At 40.8% G+C, this 23,438-nt stretch overlaps 1 protein-coding gene across 1 annotated transcript; it reads right to left on the bottom strand.

Moving 5' to 3' along the window:
* Positions 1-1,900: 1,900 nt before the first annotated feature.
* Positions 1,901-22,146, bottom strand: STK38L (serine/threonine kinase 38 like). The gene is made up of 13 exons (XM_080627896.1): positions 21,999-22,146; positions 19,939-19,990; positions 18,496-18,618; positions 16,701-16,784; positions 13,932-14,055; positions 13,225-13,379; positions 12,143-12,245; positions 11,314-11,375; positions 8,799-8,916; positions 8,264-8,387; positions 5,448-5,543; positions 3,740-3,831; positions 1,901-2,317 (listed from the first exon to the last, which is right to left on the bottom strand). The coding sequence occupies exons 1-13, from the start codon at positions 22,133-22,135 to the stop codon at positions 2,190-2,192; spliced, it is 1,398 nt and encodes a 465-aa protein (XP_080484022.1). The 5' UTR covers positions 22,136-22,146; the 3' UTR covers positions 1,901-2,189.
* Between the last annotated feature and the right edge of the window lie 1,292 nt (positions 22,147-23,438).

The following is a 23,438-nucleotide window of genomic DNA, read 5'->3' as shown; positions in this document are numbered from 1 at the left end:
ATGGATTGGAGTGACCATCTCTGGCCAGTCTTTGGATGGATACAGGTTGAGCTTCACTACACTGAGAAGGCTAAGAACAACACTGGGGAATTGCTGAGGGACCTTGTCCCAACCATATAAGGTCTGGAAAGAAAAATGTGGAGATCAATGAACTGTTCCCAGGTAGTGATGAGCATTTAGGCAAAAGCATAAACTGTATGAATTGGATGGGCCTTGAGGCACTGGCTACTCGTCTTTGATGGCCTTAAGACTACAATTTTTTGCAGAAATGCAGTATAAATAGCATATCAGATGCTTGAAGGAAAACAAAATAATGGAGGAAAGACATCACTGAAGGCCTTGAACCTGGTAGCTGTTGGATCAGGGAGGACCACGTGCACATGAATGTGCCACTGATGCACATAAATCTTGCTGGCAAGTGTTTTTTTTTATGCAGCAGATGAACACCCCAGTGTTTTTAAAGCATACGAATAACTCACAACAGCTGCACCATGGTGCCTAACAGCAATAAATTTTTCTGTAATGGCTTTATAAATAGTCCCTTCCATTTTGCTGCAAAAGCCAGTCTAATGGAGCCTTCCCTACTCTATGCAAAAACATCCTGTGCTTCACTCCAATGGGTGCTGCAGAGGTTTTAGAGTGTCTGTCATTTCCGTTCAGAGGAAGACAGTGACAGTGACTCTGCGTGTTTAATAACTAGGGAATTGTTGGTTGCTGCAAATCTCTTTTAACCAGAAAGTGACATCAAAAATCTCTGCTGTAGTGTGACAGATCCAAAGTATTGCAGATAATATGCTAGTACAGGCAGAGATACAGGTAACTTTGCCAGCGACCAGTTATTTGTGAACTGTTGAGGTGTGCAATTCAATCCTCAACTGCTGCTGGGGTGAGAAACAAAACCATACACTGCATACGGAGGGATTTCTGCTTCAGTTTCCTTGACCTAGGAGAAGGAGACCTGTCTCTGCTGCAAATCAGTCACCATCCTGCAGACAAGGGAGAAAAGCAGGTGGATGTTCTGCTCAATTCAGTCATGGATGTTTGTGGTTCTTGGAAACTGGACCGCAGACTCATCTGATCCTTTGCAATCCCATGGTCCATGTTAGATGGAGATACTAGAAGACAATGGAGCCCACAGGAGAGTCTGACACAGGGTATTCTAGAAAGACAAGGCTAAAGCAGGATCCCTTCTGCCTGGAACTTCTCAGGGTGACAAAAAAGAAAAAGCAACAATTTGATCACTCTTCTAGAATACATTTTGCACTGACAGAAGAGGCTATTTGAATTGCAAGCAGCAAAAAGATGATCTGCTTTACAGCAGAGGCAGGAATGCAGTCCTGGAAACTCTGCCATCTCTTTAGAACTTGGAATCAGAAAATCTCCCTTCTGTGAAAAATCTTTATGACTTTTACTCAGATTCCTTTTTTCTTCTGAAGTTGCCAAAAGGCATCATCATCTTAAACAGTAATACCCATCAACTATCATTTAACGCAAAAGTACCACTGAACAGATCACAGAAGTCTCACCACCACACACAGTGGGAAAAAGAAGAAAGAGAAGAAGGAATGATCGGCTGATAAAGCCCTCCAGTGGGGAGATGCGAAGGTAGGCAGGGTACAAATAGGCCCACAGGACATTGCTATTTAAAATAACTTAATGTTGTCACACTCGTGGGGTATCTGCAGACCACAACTGGAACACCCTGGAGCAACTGTTCAGAGAATTTTGCGAATGTGGACAATGGGTTTTTATACTGCATATCTAAAACCCAGGTAAGCAGTATAGAAACAGTGCTGCATAAAAGGATATGTTTTACTCCTGGCTGGATTAGATGGTTTACAGTACAAAGCCACAGTACAAAGAGGCATAATTAACCGTTATACACACATAGGCAGTGCAGTTAAAGGGATGTACGTTCCTTTTATTCCAGTACCTTTGCATAATAAAGTTAACAAAAATATTCAAATATTAAAAACAAAAACCAAAAAAAAAAGAAAACAAAAAAAAACCAGCCAGCTGGCACTGCCAACTAATTCCTGTAGAAGTCTCAGAAATCCTAATCCTGTAGAATTTCCTTGTGAAATTGATGCGCACCAGAGTCAATGTATTGATAACTAACGCCAAGCGGGTCTGGTGATGCAGCTACCTGAGGTTTGTGTTTTTTATCTTTTGTGGGGTTGTGTTTTGTTTCACAACTTCCCGGCTTTCATGTAGGAAGGGATTGAGCCACGCTGCGTGAGCCCTTCAAACCTCTTGTAGGTATAATTGAGGAAAACCCAGTCTTTGGATTTGTAGTCAGGTTCCGTTGTGTTTGGCACTAGAATTCAGAAACACAAGTAAAACAAAACAATTAAAACCCAACACTACTTCTGAGAGGACTTTTCACAGAGCAGTGATATAAACCACCATGAGCTCTTATTCCCCTAGTCAACAGAAGAAATCCTGTTTCTGATCAAGTCAGTTTGCCTTTTTTAGTATGTCTACACACCCTAACAGACTCATGGGAGCTTGTTAGGAGACCTTGACAAAAACCTCTATCACAGCCAACAGGATACACAATTACAATAAACACATTTAGGATGCTCCATGCACAGCAAACACATGTATACATATTGTGTTATCCTCACCACAAACAGAAGAAAAGGGATATCCAAGTTCTCCCAAGAGAACTACATACATCACACATATTACTTTCCCAGAACTTCCTCCTTCTTATAGCTTCAGCAAGGTTTGTACAGCCTCTTTTTATTTCAGGAGCAGCCCACATGGCTGGTGTGCTGCACACAGACATTGATTGCAGTAGCTTCTGTATTTAGCTCCCGGTTACTGCTTTTAAAGTTCTACAATAATATTTTCAACTTAAGATACCAAACACACCAATATCAAAGTTACGTAAGTATCTAGATATACAGTGTCAGTTTCCGTGGGGCTGAAATGCCAAAACCAATACAAATGTACTTGGCATTATCCAAACACAGACTTAAACAGCTGTTCTTAGACACCGGAGATTGATTGCTTTTGGATTTAAACTTCCTCGCCATTAAATAAAAGCCATTTCAGAAAAAAGCCCTAGCTTTTTGATAATTCTCATGGTTGCTAGCACATCTACATTTATCTGTCCTCAATCAATCTTTGTTATGTATCTGCCTATCTTTAAGCCATTAATAATTAATTGAAAACAGTGGGAGTTGGGAGAACTTGGCATATGAGAGAATCAAGCCTTTTATGTATAAAAATTTCCTACTACTTGCCAATAGAAATTAACAATTACAAAAACTTCAATGATTTGCAGAACCACTCAGGTGCATAAATCATTATGTTAACTCATCACCTCTCTGAAATGTTTTGCCCACACATATGTGAAGATTTATGTTTGGCACGAAACACAGAAGTCATTAAAGATCAAAAGCAAGTCAGTGCATAAAGTTTTACCAGAACTTGGTTAGACAGACTGCATGGTAGAAAACTGCACCCTTTTCTGTGCTTGCTATATATGTGAATGCTTTTTATTAACTGTTAAAATCTGTGGGCTTTCCCCCTCCCCCCCCTTCCAAAGTTCTAATGAAGTAGAAGCTATGAGAGATCATAGGTTTACATTTGGATTTGAAAGAAAATCTCTAGATCATGTCTGTTACTTTGATTACTTCTGTTACATCAGAAAAATTAATATAAACCACCACCAACAACAGCATCTGGCTCATCAGAAATAGAAATTTGGGATTTACAACAGCAGTCTCACCTGGCTGTAAAATATCAGATTCAGGAAATTCATCGAAGTTGGAAGTATCATCAATACTTTTGATTTCTATAGGGATTGCAGCTGGTCTTTCTCTGCAAATAGAAACAAGTGCCAGAAGAGTGAATAGTAGGAAGAGATACATTAAAATCCAGTTTTAACTTAGCTTTTTACAGTAACAACATGCCTTTAAAACACAAAGGTTCCATTGAGTCCATCAGTGACGTATCTGACTTGCCTGTTTGCTGCCATCATGGGGAGATTTACTGGTTTCCTATTTGGCATTAGTATCTTCTTCACAAACATAATTTTCCCATTAACCAAAACAGCATTCCACACTTATCTGCCATACCACTATTGCTATGATCTTAGTTGTCACCAAGAACCACTGTGGTTCATTTCATAAACCCAGCTGAGCAGGACTTTACTTGCATTTGGAGCCATCAGATGTGTTACAATTCCAGTGCTCAGCAGCAGCCTGGACCTCATCCAAATACCTGTCAACTGTAATTCCTATTTCTGACACTCAGTCACCAGTATCTCTCATCCAAAATGGGTTGGCTCTGACATGTTACTGCTTTATTAGCTCAACAATTAGGGAGCCCCTTAAGAAGTCTTAAAGCGGCTTTCAAAATTGCTGAAGTGGCATGTCCCACGAAAGCATTCAAACTGGAACACGGCACTGTGAGGAAGTCATTAATTTACACCTGTAAACTTATTACAGTTGTAATTATTACAATTAAATACACTTCTGAGTGGAACAGGGAAACCATTTCACCAGGTTGCCAAATGTGGCATGAACAGATAATGTTACTGCTCTTACTGCTTATTAATACCTCCCACGCTGAGGAGAGGAATTAAATGAGGCTTTCTGCACCAGAGGAAATGAGAAGTACAAGAGCTGTACAATCACATGACTTCAGCATGTATTTTCATGTAGAAAATTCACTATTACTGAAAAAAAAAGACTACCTCAAATCTTAAAGAGAGCTGAACAGTAGCCATCATTTCAACTGAAAGGATCTGTGGGGTCACCAAATTCTGCTCTAAAGCTGTTATCACTTTGGGTATGTGCAGTTGTAGCTCAGCATCTGCAGGCGCAAGCTCAAGCTGGAACTGGCACAGCTGCCTCGGCCATACCCTCTACCCAGGCTTGGCCCAGCAGAATTTGGCCACAGAGATGAGTCAGTGCCTCTGCCCAGTGCTCTGTAGACATACCGGTTCATTCAGGTGTAGTATCTGCAGCATGCCATAAAGACATGCCCTGTATTTTCCTCTCACTTGCTGCCTCTTGCCTCTTCATTCATCTATTTCCCCTGCATTTCTGGAATAGAGTTTGCTTTTCTTGTGTTCCTATTACAAAAAAAGTTAATTATAGCGATAGCTGCAGAGCCCATTACTACTGGAAGAGACGCTCTCTGCTGACATCAGAGCATACATGAGGAATAACACAGCCACCCTACCACAGTTTCTTTCCATCTGGGCACTCTTTGGGCAATCTGAGGCATCTCAAGACATTTAAGTTCTGACCAGATCTGTGAATGTCAGCAAGGCCTGAAAAATCTTTGCTGTCACCCACCTACTGCCAGTAGCTGCCTTTCAAAATGAAAGATAAATTGGAAATAATTATCCTTGACATTATAGTACATGAAATTCTTGCTTTCATGGCTTTTATTCTCTCTATAAAACGTGTGCATGTATCTATGCATACCTGATGTGTCCCCAGTCCACTCCCTCAAAAAATGGGTGACTTTTTATTTCTTCTACTCCATTGCTACCAATTCTATTTTCTGAGTCGATACAAAACCTGAAAAAGTGGAAAAAATAAAGGGAAAGTTACCATCAATGCAAACAGAAGCATCAGCAAATAAAAGTGCTGTGGCACCCTGCATCAGGAATGTGAGGAAGTCGTTTCCAATTTTCCATCACTTGGGGTAATGTAAAAGCAGCCTGTTGCATCTAGGAGAAGCAGAATACTGTTAGAATCCCAAAACAAAAAGCTATGATGACAACATCCTACACTGCTGCATCCCCATCTTCAAGGTTTGTGAGAAGTTGCAGCAGTTCTAGCCCTGTAAAATTAGTTTGGAATGGAGGCTAATTCCCTACAACTGAAAACTCCTCTGCATGTTCTCAACTATTTAAAATCCACATTTCCAAGTCAAACAGGAACAGATACATTCAGTGAAATAGGACCACTCTCTGATGTCACATTTTGCCATGTCCCTATTCTCCCTATCATCTGCTTTTCCCTCTCCTTAGACAACCAGGTGCTGGTGGTACAAAGACTCAAGGTCTATTTGTGATATGGCCCAGCTGCATAACCTCATCTCAGACTCTACAAGACACTGTCAAATTATGAGAAGCAGCTGTGAGAAAGTCCATAGAGTCAAGTAAGAAAAAACAGGTGAAAATTCAGACACAGATAGGATTGTTCCCTGCTTAGGTAGGCAGGAGAAAAAACACCAACAGCAGAAAGTATAAAATCCTGAAATAAAAAAATAGGGAGAAAGCTCTCTGACAGCAACTCAGTGACATCAGGGATTTGTTCCAGTGACTAGCAGAGGCTGACACTTCTCCCCTGGACTGATGCCTGCCTGGACCAATGCCTAAGCTGGCTGGAAAAGACTCATCAGAAGTAGCTCGTAAAGGAGATGGTGAGCATACCAATGCTTAGCCTAGGAGTTATTAAATCCTAGCTATCTTTTGTTTGCTTGCAAAGCTAAAACTGCTTTATATTTTTACATTGTCCTTGCAGTCTCTTTAAGTATGGCCAAAGATGTCACCAATGCCACAGAGAGGGAGGCTTACAATAACAGGAAAAAACACCCATGTCAAACAAAAAGCTTGGTCTTGCCAAGTGTGGAGTCACCTGATGACCTCCTGGAATTCGGGAGTACTTGGTAGCATGGGGATGTGGACCTCCTGTTGCTCTAAAACTCAGCTGGCCTTTGTTAAATGAAATCCTGTTCATCTATATGAGCAAAGCCTCTGGTGGTTGATTTAGTTATCCTGAACTCAGTCTCTCCACATGATCACATCACTCAGATTCACAAGGCACTTTTCACATGAGCACACTGCAATACAAAAAAAGTCACCATCTCACTAGTTAGGGAAATATTCAGCAGGTGATTTAGTAACATAGCAAGTTAGGCTGTAACTGTCTCCAATTATAGTTTGTAATGAATGTTCTTTCACTTGTAGTGAAGTGTCACTTGGGAAAAACACTGCTTACATTTCTACTGTACCCCAGCCAGTTGGTTGATGCCAAGTACTAATAATAGACCCCAAACCTTGTAAAACAGTTAGCCAGACCAGACTGCAGGACTTGTCAGGCTTTGTTTGAACTTAAGCTTATTTTAGATCAGTTTTATCTATATCCATAAAGAAACTTCAGCTTTGTCTGCAACTTCCTTTAAGTTGAAATATAGGTTGTCTGAACTTGTCCAAGCTGTAATGGATGAACTACCCAATGGCCAGCTGTTTGTTGCCTAACCTGCTGGTTTGACCTAATTTTAGTAAATGGCCTATAACAAAAGCTAGCTTACCCTAATTTAAACCCTTCCATGTATGTAGAAAAACTAATAAATTCAAGTAGTCATTGTATAAGTAAGTTCATGAGCAAGACATGCTAACAAATATACCGCCTGAAATATCTAAATATGCTCCAAACACAGCCAAGACTGAGGAGGAAGAAATCCTCAGCAGCAACACTGTACTCTTTCCAGCAAAGATGGGATGCTGACAACACACAGGACAGGTAATTGGAACACTAGAGACATAATACTGAACCCATAATAAATCCATTACACACAAACATTAATGAGGATTAGAAATAATAATTTGAATTGTTAGTATCACTGTAACTGGATTAAGGGTAACTATTTATTGTATTTACTACCTTTGTTGTATGCTACTGGAGCACTGCTTGGACTAATAATAATTCTAGCTCTTGGCTCTGCCTATGAAGCATGTTCCCCTTTCTGCCTGTAACAAAATTGAGTAAGTGTGTAATATTATTGGGGGAGGAGGGGTGAAGGTAGGAATCAAAGTCACAAACTACCCTCCACACCCCCCCAGAAAAAACCTCTAAGGACAAGAAAGCATTTCTGCCTGACCTAGATACCAAAACCCCTTGCAAGAACTTCAATGCAAACTGAACGGATTCAAAACTGTCATTTTGGAAAAAGTGAGTAAATCCAAAACATCAAAAGATTTCTGTTCAGTCCATTAAATTGTGGTGAGTGGTTATTTTCTAGTTCCCTCTGAGAAGACGAAAATTGTGTGTTAATCACCTTCTTTTCAGTCTGCTCTGTTTCTCCTTATACTGTGGTACAATTCAAGATCATTACAGTTTATTCCTCTAACTTAAACAAACGGCAAAGGGAAAAAAGATGATGGATGGTGATACAGAAGAAACCAACTTTCCCTCTAATCTAAAGTTTCCTTCATGCAGAATGGAAAATTAACCTAATGGAAGATGACTATGGCTGGGTAAGTGGCCAGAAGTGGGCTTTTGTTACTGACCTTAGAATTAAATCCTTTGCTTTTTCTGAAATGGGCACCTCTGGAGGAAATACCAACGTTTCTTTCCAGTTCATAACTTTCCTGTAAGTCTCTTGTGGTGTTTCTGAGCAGAAAGGTGGATACCCTGTACAAACAAATGGAAATATTAACAAGCTTTTCCCAGAAGAGGAAAGTGACCTGGGCCTCTGCTTTTGCCACTAGCGTTCCCAAATCTAACCAGTAGCACCAGCCAAGTTTTCTCTTTTGTAGCTCAGCATTAAATGCTATTTTGTTACTTCCAATAATGAGACTGAACTGCAAACACATTTAAGAGTGAACAGTTACGCACTGAAACAGCTGAGGCATCACCTCTTATTGTCTTTTTGGAAAGGAGAAAGGACTTAAAGGTTTTCTGGAAGCTGAATTTGGGAATTACTTCAGGTAGAAAAATGAAATTCTGGAACCTCTACTATTCAGGGGAGAAGACTCAGTGAATTAATGAACCCTTTACCTCTGAAACCTTTGAATGATTCTTAAGTTGGGGTCTTTAACATACCTATTAGCATTTCATACATAATCACTCCTAAAGACCACCAGTCACACAGCTTGTTGTACCCAGTTTGCATAAATACTTCTGGTGCAATATAGTCTGGGGTTCCAACAGTAGAATATGCCTGGAAAGAAAGAATAAACTCTTTAGAGGATAAAGACTATGCTTTCATACTTTGCAGACCCTTTTCCTGGGGATACACATATAGGTGCTTGTTATTTGGATGGACAAGAATTCCTAACTTGAGAATTCATACTATCTAAAATCCCAAGAACATTGTTCTTTTACATGAATAACTATAGAGAACCTTGAAAGTAAATGGAAATCATCCTCCTAAATGTGATGAAGTAATGTAACATTCCCACTGCAATATCAGATGGGCATCTTAGCTGAAGATTCAGGTATCCACCAAAATACACAAGAAGTTCTATAGTTGTTGGCTTTAAAAAGGAAAGGGAAAGGAGAAGGGAAGGGAGAAGGGAAAGGAGAAAGAAGGGAAAGGAGAAAGAAGGGAAAGGAGAAAGAAAGAAGGGAAAGGAGAAAGAAGGGAAAGGAGAAAGAAAGAAGGGAAAGGAGAAAGAAGGGAAAGGAGAAAGAAGGGAAAGGAGAAAGAAGGGAAAGGAGAAAGAAGGGAAAGGAGAAAGAAGGGAAAGGAGAAAGAAGGGAAAGGAGAAAGAAGGGAAAGGAGAAAGAAGGGAAAGGAGAAAGAAGGGAAAGGAGAAAGAAGGGAAAGGAGAAAGAAGGGAAAGGAGAAAGAAGGGAAAGGAGAAAGAAGGGAAAGGAGAAAGAAGGGAAAGGAGAAAGAAGGGAAAGGAGAAAGAAGGGAAAGGAGAAAGAAGGGAAAGGAGAAAGAAGGGAAAGGAGAAAGAAGGGAAAGGAGAAAGAAGGGAAAGGAGAAAGAAGGGAAAGGAGAAAGAAGGGAAAGGAGAAAGAAGGGAAAGGAGAAAGAAGGGAAAGGAGAAAGAAGGGAAAGGAGAAAGAAGGGAAAGGAGAAAGAAGGGAAAGGAGAAAGAAGGGAAAGGAGAAAGAAGGGAAAGGAGAAAGAAGGGAAAGGAGAAAGAAGGGAAAGGAGAAGGGAAAGGAGAAGGGAAAGGAGAAGGAAAGGAGAAGGGAAAGGAGAAGGGAAAGGAAAAGGGAAAGGGAAAGGGAAAGGAAAAGGAAAAGGAAAGGAAAAGAAGGAATAACCAGTGGTAGATTCCCATGTGTGACACTGGAGATAAATAGCTGTTGGATTTACTATCTTGTCTTTATTGCAACACCAATTTGTGCTATTTCTGGGCCCAGGCTCCATCCTTTTAACCTTTTAAAAGCCTGGATGATTCTGGCTAACAACTAGATCTTGAGCTATTTGGGAATTTCTCTCCATCGATGGAAAATTTTGCACAGGATGGTGGGGTAAGAAAAAAACCAAAAACCAAAAAAAACAACCAAACAAAAAAGTTTTTACTTTCATTTTCTGAGAAGAAACAAAACACTTTGTTTTATTAAATGGAGCCGAGATGTTCAGTTTTGCACCAATGGAAAGCCAAGAATATGGCTCCTTTCTAAACACTGTTTATAAAAGTTGTCATATTGGCCTTTTATTTTCTCTGTTGGGCCGCCTCGTGATTCACCTAGCTTCATCAGAAAGTTCTACCACATCAGTCATAACTGACATGAAGATGTAGTCTTTTCAGGGATTAACTCCAAGCAGGAGTAAGGGCATGAAATAAAGTCCCTATGAGGCAGTGTGATTGCAACTTAATCTCACTATGTCTCATGAGGCAAGAGAAAACAACCAAAAGCTTCTTGGGAATCCTGCAGCACGTCACTTTTAAACCAGAGGGTGCAAAGTAAGAAGTTCCAAAATTTGAAAACTGCGGGTTTTGCAACTGCTATTTGGTGAAAATCATGAGCAGGGCTAAAATTCTGAAGTCCCATGGCTGATAGATACTTTCTTTTGATACAGTTAATGCCACAGCTCCCTTTTATTACTTGACCACTCTTCATTATAAACGCAGGCTGCAGCATTCCAGTGCCAATACCCTCCACTGCCTTTGTATCACATTCCCATTCAACACAAGGACAAACAAATTTTCCCCATGATTCTCTGAAGAAGAACCACACAGCTCTGCATCTTCTTGCAACACCGAACTGCAAGAGCTCATACACAGTGTCAGCACCACATCAGTCTACAAGACAAACTCAAAATACAGCTTTTCTAAGTGGTTACTGACACCTGAGGTTAGTTAGTCCAGATGTTTATAAGGGAAATAAAGGCAGAGAGAAGAGCAGGGTCTTGCTAATTATAGATCTGAAAGCAGATGAAGCAAGCCTGATCCTAGAGCTATTCCACAACTGGAATCACTAGACCATCTTCTTTTATTTTCAATTTTGGGAGCTTGAAGAGAGCAACATCTATAACAGATGAGGGCCTTTCAGTTTTTAAAGAAACAGTAGCATTAATGCAGAGCTCTTATTTAACATTTTCTGTAAATAGTTTAAAAGGAAAAAAAATATATACATAATTTTAATAACTCACCAGCTGTCGCCTGTTCTTCTTCCATGTTTCTGCTTTTCTCTTTGAGTTCATGTTCTGAAATGCTAATTTATAAAGTAGTTATTAGGTAATAAATGCATTTGTGAGAATTATAAGAAAATATACAAACGTTCTGATTTCAAAGAATAACTGTTTTGTATCTTTAGTCTAGAAACAAATACTCAGCGGTAACCGGAGATGGGAAAATAGTAACAACTACTGTCCAATTTGCAGCTGAAACTCATCTAAGTAGGATACATTAGTAATTCTAAATTAGAACTTGCTGAAAGTTTTACATATTGATCTGGGATAAGCAACACTTATTGTTGCAGCTGGCAACATATATTCAGATGCAGGCAATGGTATTTTTAAGCAACAAGTGAAGAATTCAAGAACTGCAGAGGAATTCTGCATTTGTAGAATAACACACTAATGTGGCTGTGTCACCAAGGCATGCTGATGAACAACTTTACTCTTAGAACAAGCTTAATGAGATTGTCGCTGACTTCAGTAAGTTGGCACAGAAACCCATGCCCCTTCTGAAAGAGCACTTCTCTAAGTTTCTAACACTGTTCTGAAAAATACATTAAAATGCAGACACATTATGTGTATTTGTATCTGTGTATGGATGTGCAAAAATACATCAACACTGCAAAAATTATGATTTTTCCTATGAAATGCTTCCCTGTCTGAGGGAACATGCATTTCCAGTTTTCCAATTAAATGCAATCAGCCTGACCAATCTTGCTTATCCCAGTAGACAGAAGTTAAAATGTGGCATAGCTGCAGCTCAGAACTATTCAGATGTTTAACTAGGACACCGTCTACTTACAGAAGTCACTTGGCGGGTTGTGTGTAAGGTTCCTGTAGAACTCTGTTCTATGAGCTTTTTTTAAACCTGTGCATAGTCCAAAATCAGACAGTTTTACATGACCCTAAAAAAAAAATATATATATATATATGTATGTATATATAGATAGATAGATCAGAGAAGATGAAAACATATTTTAGAAAGGTAGTGCTTGAAAAAGAAAGTTTTAATAACTGCACATGCCTTCTCAGGCCATGATGGACTTGCACAGGACTACCTAATCCAGGACAGCTAAGCAAATAATGACTGAATCTTGGTGTACTTGAGAGTGTGTTTCCTCTCGAACAAGTTATTGCCCCCTGGGAACAGTTGTAACTACAATGCTGCAAGAGCTGAGGGAAGCTAGTTTGCCTGGTTTTGTTTTGAGCTGGATACCACTGAGACTGCAAAAGCCTCCAGGACAAAATTCCTTTGTTTTGCTTTGATGGTAACCTGGTTTTAATCAGGTTTCTAGACATCAGTGCTAGATAGTCTACAGACTTGTATATGATGCTTACTAGATGCATTTAATGGCTTGCTATAGTTAGTCTAACAAACAGACTCGCCTCCACCGGCAAGTAGGTAATAAAACAAGTAAGGTAACGGTAGGAATTGAACTGGTTATCTAACGTTGTCTGAATGTTTCATGCTTTCATTCATCTTGAAGTAACCAAGGTTATCAGTTTTTAATGTGTATGACTATAGGATCATAGATTTGGTTAGGCTGGAAAAGATCGTTAATATCGATTCCAACTGTTAACCTAGCACTGCCAAGCCCACTGCTAAACCATGTCCCTAAGAATATGAGCATCTGGGCATCTTAAGTGGGTCTTCTCACTTAAAAGTCTTGCCTTACAAGGGTTAAAAGGCTTTTCAATTAAAGCCAAGGGTGGTTTTACTTCAAGTATATCGGTGTTCCACAAGGAAAAGACAGAGACCACTTTCTGCCTTTACTCCACCTAGTTTAAAGCACTAGTGTGGCACTACTGGTTCCCACTGATTAGCACATCTATAAAAGGCATCATCTGTTTAAAGCATAAGCAGTTTATATGCACATTACATGCCTTAGCATCCAGCAGGAGGTTATCTGGTTTAATATCTCTGTGGATGAATCCCAGCTGGTGAATAGCATCTATGGCCAGTACAGTTTCGGAAATGTAAAACTGTGTCTCCTCTTCTGATAAGGTGTCTTTCTTCATTAGTAAGGTCATCATGTCACCTAATCAAAGAGATGAAAATACAGCTTAGAAATCAGAACGTTTTAATCACAAGACTAATTCTACATGAAACCCCAGTAGAATCCAAATTTAACCTTGCAACTGGCCTTATAGCTACTAATTATAAAGCTATTACTGCAAGGACCTACAAACCCAACATACTTTTTTAGTAAACTGAACGTAAACCTTTTGAAAATCCTAAATAGGAATAGCCCAGGAAGTGAATTTTAACACATAATGCATAAATTGTACAAATAAACTGTTTAAACAAGAGGTTTTATTGTTGTTTTTACTGTTACTAGCTTCAGCAGTAAAAAGCAGAATATTGGATTAGAATAATTATTTAATCCAAGTCTACTTTAACACCGCTTTGTAACTTTCCTCCTTCCCCTAAAAATCAGGCATGGTCACATCACTGGGACTTGATTTAAAACAGCAGTAAAATTTTTATCACTACAAATTTTACAGCATGTTTGTTTCTAATATTTTACAAAGCTAACAAGAGCTAAGGAAAAAGTACTTGTAATCACCTAATGCCACAACATGCAGCTTACCTCCAGGCAAGAACTCCATGATCAGGTAAAGATTTCTTTTATCCTGAAAGCTGTAAAACATTTTCACTACCCAGGCTCCATCTGCTTCAACCAAAATATCTCTTTCAGCTCGAATATGGGCCACCTAAAATTTAAAAGAAAAAACAAACTATTATTAAAGGACAATTTAAATATTTCAAAGAGAAACACCATATTATTGCCTAGTCTTACAATATATTGCCATGATCTTTAAGAAAGAAACTATTTTTCATGCTCTCTTCATAGTTTTATACTAGATCCTACAAAGTCCTCCCAGAATACCCACCAGGAACCCATAGAAGTCAACTCAATGTCGAAAAAGACCTGTTCACTCAACTTTGCAGAAGCAATCTCTAGAAACACAAAACATAGGTTGTTAAGCTGGTTTTGTTTGTTTGGAAAGAACTGACAAAGGTGGTGGAAAAGTGCAATTCCCATTTTTTACTACACCTAAAATGAAACAGAAACATTAAATAGAAGTCACAAAGCTGACCCTCAGAGCTTTATAAGGTACATGTAGTGTCCCTGATGCAAGCTTAGGCAAAAATTCCATACGCAAATACTGACAAAGTTATTAGAAAAGGCCAGAGCTGGTCTTAAAAGAATTGAAGAACCAAGAGGTAAATGGTAAATGCATTATGATTACTGTCACAAGTTACCAGATTTCTCATACACATATGCAAAGAAACAAATTGCTAATAGCAACTTCTATGCATATATCTCAGTTTAAACTTGGCAAGACAAGCATTGGGAATTCTCCTCTAAGAAGAGTGACAGTGTCTAATTACTTCCTGCAAAACCCAATTCCTTCATTGCTGTGAAGAAAGAAATGCCTGACTTACAGTGAACTACTGTCTAGTTCCCAAATTACAATTGTACACGCTGATGATGGTGCACGTACCCCTTTCAGATGATACACAGGGACTGCTCCTATGCACATGCTCCTTTTGCATAACAAACCTTATTTAAACTGCATGGCATGTGCCTTGGCCAAGCGGGAAAAGGGCTGGGATGAGTTTCAGCCCACAGATGACAGCAGGTAGCAATAAGCTCAGTGGCCAGTGCTGAAGCAGTGCAAAAATGGTAAAGGTCTTGGGCTACATAAGCAGAGGAAAGTGAAGAAAAGACGGAGCCATTCCTCCAAGTGATGTGCATGAAGCTGGTCCAGAACTGATACAGCCACCACTGCTGCTGATAGGCAAGTGAGGTTCAGAATATATGACATTACTCAGGCTATTCCAGCCCCAGCTGATGCCTTGAGAGAAAAAAAACCCTAACACAGAGAGCTGTTACTCCATGAATTCACTGGGAACTAATAATAGAAATTGGAGGAGGATGGTGTGTTTCACTAGAATGTACCCTCATACTTCAGGAAAATGAAAGACATGCATGGGAAAATACTTCTCAAGAGCTCTAAGATTTTCATTATTCATACACCAGAAAACAACTTCTGCAGAGAAAACATGTACTACTATTCCAGCTTCAAGGGCTGTCTTCTGCATCTCTTCCCCAGTTCTACTGGCCAGGAGCATCTTTACATGTATGTGTTCTTTCCACAGGGTTTCACAGAGCACTGGGTTCTCTCTCTGTAGCAGGCACTCCAACTTTGATTTATCTAGCTCTATTCTCATCAGTAAATATTCCTTTCCACCCTGCACTCCTCAGTGTGGCTATAAAATACAATATTAACACCTTGCTTAAAAACCAGCCAGGATATCTCCCAGTGCTATCAGGCTTGAAAAAAGATTATAATAATTAATAAAAATCTTAATCTTCTTGCATTCGTGTCCCGTGTTGCTCTCCACTGAACAAACCAGGCAATGAAAATTGTAACAGAGAAACACTCTCCAGGGAAGATTTCCATCACAAATGAAATGGAGAGTGAGAGCTCAGCCTCCTTGCCACATCAGGCTACAAAACCAGGACAGGGCTTTGACCAGAGGGCCACATGCATCCTTGGCTGCTGTGCAGAACATGGTGCTCCTCTAGTCCCCTATATTCAGGGCACGGGCTTGAAGAGACAAAACGCCTGTGCCAGGAAAAAAAAAAAAAGAAGTAGAAGTACCACTGCTGGGAAATGTAATACAAGAGCAAATGATGGGTAAGGTTTGGACTTCGGTTTAATAAGGAAAAGATCTCTCTTATCTGCCCTTTTGCTCGAGACATCCGCACTTGATTTCCTTGCTTTGTGGTGCTGAAGTACTTGCCGTGTCCTAGCAGGAATTTGCAGTGTATTGTTAACTAAAAAGTAAAAGCAAAAACCAAACCAAACTAACAAAACCAAAGCAAAACAACGCAAGACCCAGCTAAGAAGGAAAACAAAGCCATTGAACAGTGGGATATCTGTTCAATCTAACCATCAAAAGAAAATGTCAAATACAGTTTACACTTTGGCACAACATTACTTTTCAAGAAGCATTTTCCTTGAAATGCAGTTTTACATATTACATACTATAAGGTCTGTGCTGATAAAGGGAGGAAAAGCAAAATGAAAACCCAACCCAACCTTTGTCTCTATTCAAAACAGATTGTAACTAAAACATTGTTAAAAATGTTGTTACATGACCTTATTTCCTAACTTCTGCTTATCCTTTTGTACTGTGCTAGCAGCTCCATAGATGCTTTGGGCTGCTATACCATTATTGAGGCTTTCAAAGTGGAAAATATGACCAAATAGGATCTGCACAAAGAACTTCAGCAATTTTCTAGAGAGCATAAGTTGGAACTCAAGGGGACTTATATAACACAAACCTGCTCTTTCTCCAGCATATCTGCTTTTCTTAGTATCTTCATTGCATAAATATGACCTGTATCCTTCTTCTGAACGAGGCGTACCTATAATGAGAAATACAACCCAAACAATCTTTTATACATCGGAACCTAGACCCCAGCATGGAATCTACTGGAAGGCTCGAAGTTGCTGGGGATGGAAAAATTCTTTTGTTAAACATTTAAAAACACATGGAAAAAAGAAATATTTCTACACCACATATACTACTAATGAACAGACAGTTTGAAGTAGCTATTGTTTTAGAAAAACTTAGCAGGCACCATAAATTCCAGGCAGCTGTGAGACTATGCATGCTAAAATTCAGAAGATATAAATGTGATGTGACACAGGGCAGGAAGAATGTTTACCAAGAGGAGCTGTGCAACAGCAAATCCATCAATTCAGGGGGCCACATGGACAACATCAGTTTGGGAAGTTCTGGGAAACCTCTCAGGGCCTTTCCAGGGGCCTTGAGAAATTCAAGTAATTCATTACTTATCACACTTGCACAATTATTCAAATAGCTGTTCTTCTGCAATAAAACTCTTGACTTCAGCAAAGCATTTGACACAGTCTCCCACAGCATCCTCATAGCTAAATTGAGGAAGTGTGGCCTGGATGATCAGGTAGTGAGATGGACTGCAAACTGGCTGAAGGACAGAAGCCAGAGAGTTGTAGTCTATGGGGCAGAGTCCAGTTGGAGGCCTGTATCTAGTGGAGTGCCTCAAGGGTCAGTATTGGGACCAGTATTATTTAATATATTCATCAATGATTTAGATGAGGGAATTGAGTGTACTGTCAGCAAGTTTGCTGATGACACTAAGCTGGGAGGAGTGGCTGACACGCCAGAAGGCTGTGCTGCCATCCAGGGAGACCTGGACAGGCTGGAGAGTTGGGCAGGGAGAAACTTGATGAAATATAACAAGGGAAAGAGCAGAGTCCTGCATCTGGGCAGGAACAACCCCAGGTTCCAGTATAGGTTGGGGAACGACCTGTTAGAGAGTAGTGTAGGGGAGAGGGACCTGGGGGTCCTAGTGGACAGCAGGATGACCATAAGCCAACACTGTGCCCTTGTGGCCAAGAAGGCCAATGGCATCCTGGGGTGTATTAGAAGGGGGGTGGTCAGTAGGTCGAGAGAGGTCCTCCTTCCCCTCTACTCTGCCCTGGTGAGACCGCATCTGGAATATTGTGTCCAGTTCTGGGCCCCTCAGTTCAAGAAGGACAGGGAACTGCTGGAGAGAGTCCAGCGCAGGGCAACTAAGATGATTAAGGGAGTGGAGCATCTCCCTTATGAGGAAAGGCTGAGGGAGCTGGGTCTCTATAGTTTGGAGAAGAGGAGACTGAGGGGTGACCTTATTAGTGTATATAAATATATAAAGGGGGAGTGTCATGAGGATGGAGCCAGGCTCTTCTCAGTGGCAAACAATGATAGGACAAGGGGTAATGGGTATAAACTGGAACACAAGAGGTTCCACTTAAACTTGAGAAGAAACTTCTTCTCAGTGAGGGTGACAGAACACTGGAACAGGCTGCCCAGGGAGGTTGTGGAGTCTCCTTCTCTGGAGACATTCAAAACCCACCTGGACACATTCCTATGTAACCTTATCTAGGTGTTCCTGCTCTGGCAGGGGGATTGGACTAGATGATCTTTTGAGGTCCCTTCCAATCTCTAACACACTGTGATACTGTGAAGTGGAACTTTTTATACTGTAATTAAAATGTTTTATTTTAATGTTCAATATAATTATATCACGTTCAAGCAAGAATGCCACAAACCTCCCCAAATGCTCCTCTTCCTATAACTTTCAAAGACTCAAAGTCATCCAAGCCAAGTCTGGTCCTCTTCAGTCGCAGAAACTCTGTTTCTTTGCGAGCGTGTTGTGACCTGCGCAGCTTTTTCTAAGGAGACACATAGACTGAAGTTTGTAAGTCATTTAACAGTAGAAAATCCAGATACAGACTTTCCCTTTCTGTGAAATATTTCTCTGTAATCCTAACGGAAGAGAGAAATGCCAAAAGGAGAAGCCTTTTTGAATTTCTATGAGTATGACCCACAAGCAGAGTCTTTGATACTAGCCTTCAGAGGCCCAGGTTCACTTTTTTGGAGGGGTCGTTTTATTATTTTTAATACTTAGATGTAAATAAATGGTAATTAAAAATAATGAAGAAAAAAAAAATTATTCTGGTTCAAACAAAGCGCATCAGTCCAAAGGCCAAAGTCACTACCTGAGACAAGGACTCTTGGTTTTGGGCATGTGAAGGATCAATAAAAGCTGAAACTTGCACCCCATCGAAAAGAAGGGGTGCAAAAAAGACAGGCAATAAGAAGCCTGACAGGCAGTAGAGATCCAGCTTGCACGATCTGTAGCAAAATCCATTTGGTTTACGGAAGGCAAACACTTGTATTTGAAATAAAAACCTGTCCAATCCTGCCATATATTTTGTTCTATAAAAATGTCAATGAGATTCAGCCTGAGAGGAGACAAACACCGACCAATGCTCCCAAAGATGTAGGGAGACTCTCAGACCGTTAACGAGATCCATCGATCAGGCATCTACCTGCCACATTTTGTACTAGGGTGACAGCATCATTTGAAACCACAAGATGGCAATACACACTCACGCTCGCCTTTCCCTCTTCCCAGAAGTTAGGGCAGCCACACAACCTCAGAAATAACTGAGGCACTGTTCCTGCTTATTTTCCTGACAACTCTTGAAGGCAGTACAGACACCCACGGTTTGATGGACCTCAGAAAAGCAACTTAACTGACTAAAGTTCTGAGAGATGCCAACCAGACACAGATCCCTCCTTATCTGTGTCCAAATGGAGCAAGGGTTTACCCAGTTCATTGTTTAAATGAAGAAAAAATGGTTCAGCATTTTGAATTCTATCCACTTTTCTAAGCGCATCTCACCATTTTTGCTTCCCAAATAGAACGGCAAACAAGTTTAATCTTTCAAAAGCATGCTATATACTTGCTGTGGCCACATGTCTCATAAGGATTAAGAGTGGCATACAAAGCTGTAGCTATTGCAAGTATCATGCAAGTATATTCACAACTTCCCTAATAAACAATTATTTATAGGGGCAACATTCATTTACAGAATAAAACATACTGTCATGCTAGCTAATGTTTCTGTCAGCTTCTCAAATGCTCATTTGAAGTAGGGAAACAAAAGCAAAGCGGCCTCTTCAAAGGTTACTTAAGTAGTATTTACCTCCTCATCTGCGAGGCCTTCCTCTTCCATAGCCACTTCTAGCTTCTTCTGCCTGAGAAGGGGAAAAACAGAGATTGCTTTTTTAAATATTAATGAAAAACAAATGGAACACTAAAGCAAGACAACTCCGTTACTTCACATATTCCAGATACCAAAGAATTTGCCTCAAATGGAAATTTGAGGACTTATTGGCCTCTCCTCCCATTTATTCATTTGTGATCAAAGCTGTTAAAAATGCATAAGCAAATTCAAGCAAGTACTTAGGTATTTGCACAATTAGGCATTAAAGGTCCAAACATACAATCGCTCTACTGATTTGTATTTCTTCATATAACCTTGTTGAAGCAAAGCTGGTTTTACCAATTTGGATAACCAATCAGAATAAACACTTCTTTTTCCCCCCACAGTTTCTATCTCAGCTTTACCTCCAACACCTCAGCCAGCTCCAGCTTTCACCCCTACCCCCCACCCCAGCCTTGCTGACCTCTCTCTAGTCACACACCTGGTCCTGCTCCCCTTACTCTTGTGCCAACTAACTCTACCCACCCAGATTTATCATCATCATCTCCCAGTGTCCTGCCCAAGCCAGGGCTCACTGGTCCTGTGGCTCACCCCGCTGGTGCCATGCCAGGCTGGGAGGATCTGAGTGGCAAGTGAAGCCTGAGGGTTACCCTACATATGTCAGGGCGTCAGCACATGGCGATACACAATCATAGAATGGTTTGGGTTAGAAGGGACATTAAAGATCGTCCAGTTCCAATCCCCTGCCATGGGCAGGGACACCTTCCACTAAATCAGTTTGCTCAAAGCCCCATTCAACCTGGCCTTGAACATGCCAGGGATGGGGTAGCCACAGATTCTGTGGGCAACCTGTTCCAGTGTCTCATTACCCTCACATGTCTACTGGACCCCTCTTTTTCTACCCATGGCACACTTCTTTATGACTGTCTAGGTGCAGGTTTCAGAAAGTTCATTACCCATTAGCAGCAGCAAAGAATTTGAAGGCTCGTTGCCAGGCTACTGGTGTCTTTCTGCACTTCGGGAAGTACAGCAGGATCCCCTAAATTAAAGGCCCTCAGCAGACACTCTATTCTCCTAACTAGAAGCAACTCAATTACGTGGGATAATGACTAAATATGATGAAGAGAGAAACCCTGCTGCTCAGCTGAAAACCCCTCAATTAAAAACATATTACCAGGGGAATGATAATTTCACATGCTGATGACAATTTGAAATACAACATTCATTATCTTCAAATACTGGTATGTTGACACTTAATTCGAGTAGCACTTCACCACATCAGAGGCAGAATTCGGCACAGATGAGAAAAATTAAAGTGGAGATGACCAACACATACTCCCACAGAGTACCAGTTAGCACCACCCAAGAACAATTTAGAGGTGGAACTGCGTTATCCCCAGAATTCTTCCTGCCTACCCAAGAGCCTCTCAAACCTCCATCACCAACCCTATGCTCTTTACTGCCCCTTATTTCCACTCCAGGCCACCCCCAGCTCCCTGCCTCCTTTCCTTACCCCATCAATCCTGTCAGACTTTTTCCCCACCTCCTGTAACACTTCCTTCTGCAGGGTTTGAGAGTCTTGGCATGAGCCCCATGCTGCAGAGCATGAATAGACACCACAAACCCATGTTACCACCCATCAGCAGCTCTGCAGCATCTACCTCTGTAGAGTTTATTCCCTATGGCATGCGTGGCGGAACTGGAGATCACCAATCTCACATGCTGAGGCAGAAAACTTGCATGTGCTGCAAAGTAAGACTCTGCACAGAGCAGTTTCCACAAAGTAATAATAATCCGATGAGGAGGTAGATTGTATGAAATGTCAAAAGTGGAGGTCCTCTGTCACTCATCGACTGTTACAGTAGCAGGGGATGTTCACAGGTCTACTAGCACAGCCAGCAGCTGCAATGTAGCCTGTGCCCTTCAGGGATAAGCTCCTTGCTACCAAGTAGAGAAAAAAAACCTTACAAGAACGGGGAACCAAAGTGCCCTTAAAGAAACACCGCAAAAAGCCAACCAAGAAAAGATGAAACCCATACCTGGTTTCTCTCTCTTCGTGCTGTATAATTAGGTTGCTATAGAAGTTCTCCAGCGTAAGTTTGGCCACCGTCACCCTCTCCCGGGTGTGGTTACTCATGGGAAAGGATGTTGTAGTCGTCCCTGCAGTCATCGCCATGGTAACATGTACTGAAACAGAGCATGTCACATCATTACTCACTTGGAAAAAATAATACAAAAATTATATAAACACATATATATTTATTTTTCTTTCCCATTCTCCATCGCCAAATTCTTAGACACTACAGAATTCACAGGAAAGGCACTGTTCTTTAGATAGAAGAAACTCCATTAAAAAAACCTCCTGTATTATAAAATCATCCCAAGAAAGCAGGAGGGCCTATTACCCACTCTCTAAAAAAAACCCAAACCAGCACATTGGCAAAACAAAGGGTGAATCATAGCAAAGAATTATGCAGGCCACGGGCCTTGTCCGTGAATGAGGAAAATGTACCTCCAGCAGACTTAAGCCCAGCTTGGGCAAGAGAAGAGGTGGCAGAGAGTGGAAAGGAAAAGGAGTAAGTCAGAGGAGGGCCAGGCACCTCCCACAGCTGGATACATCACAACTCTGTGACAATTTCAGACTCCAGAAATTCTAGGTGCTACAAAAGGACAGGATAAAATGGAAAAGTAAATGGAGAAAATCCCAAATCCCATCCAGAGAAGAACCTATTTCAAGGACAGAAGAAAGTCATCAACTATCTTTGAATCTTAAAGACACTCAACAAAATTACATGGGGAAAGTTGGGGAGGGCTTCTAGAAATCATTGCATGGAAATGAAATAATGGAGCTGCCATATTTTAAATGGGAAACTGCTGCTGCTGGGGTTTGGTTTTGGCTGTTTTTTTAAAGAACAACCAACCACCAAGAATAGAAAACCCTTCCTTACCACAAGGCCATTAGGCAACCAGTCTTTCAGTTTAATTTCCAGCCACCTCTGTGCCATGCTGCCAATGAAACAAGCATTTTCTGAAGTAGCTGTTCCTTTACAGAGCTGTCTGTGTTTGGATTCACAAATTTAGGGGGAAATCATCTTATGCAGCTGTAAACATGTTACCTATATAAATGAAGTACTTGAAGGTCAGGGCATGTGGTCACTGAGGACTTAAAAACTGGGAAGGAAGAGGACAGAAGAAGGGCTGTTCTCTTCAATAGCTTTCATCTCAAACCCAAAGAACTTGGACATACTAGAACAATGCTTTTAATGCTGGAAAAAGACATCTTAGGGCAGTCCTGAGTCCCTTGCAGCTGGTCCAGGGAAGCCAGGGGAGATGTAAAAAGAAGCACAATTTGTCCTGAGACTCATGCCCTACCTGGAAGTGGGTTGAGGCACTTTAAAAGAGCCTCACAAAGGAGAGCCATGAATAGCAGCACCTCAGCCCCATTCTCGTTTGATCAGGTTGTTTGGGGTTGGTTTTGG

The sequence above is a fragment of the Psittacula echo genome (genome assembly GCF_963264785.1).
Source record: "Psittacula echo genome assembly, chromosome: 1".
Taxonomy (NCBI): Eukaryota; Metazoa; Chordata; class Aves; order Psittaciformes; family Psittacidae; genus Psittacula; species Psittacula echo.
Note: the sequence above shows the minus strand (reverse complement) of the source record. Positions and strands in the feature narration are given on the sequence as shown.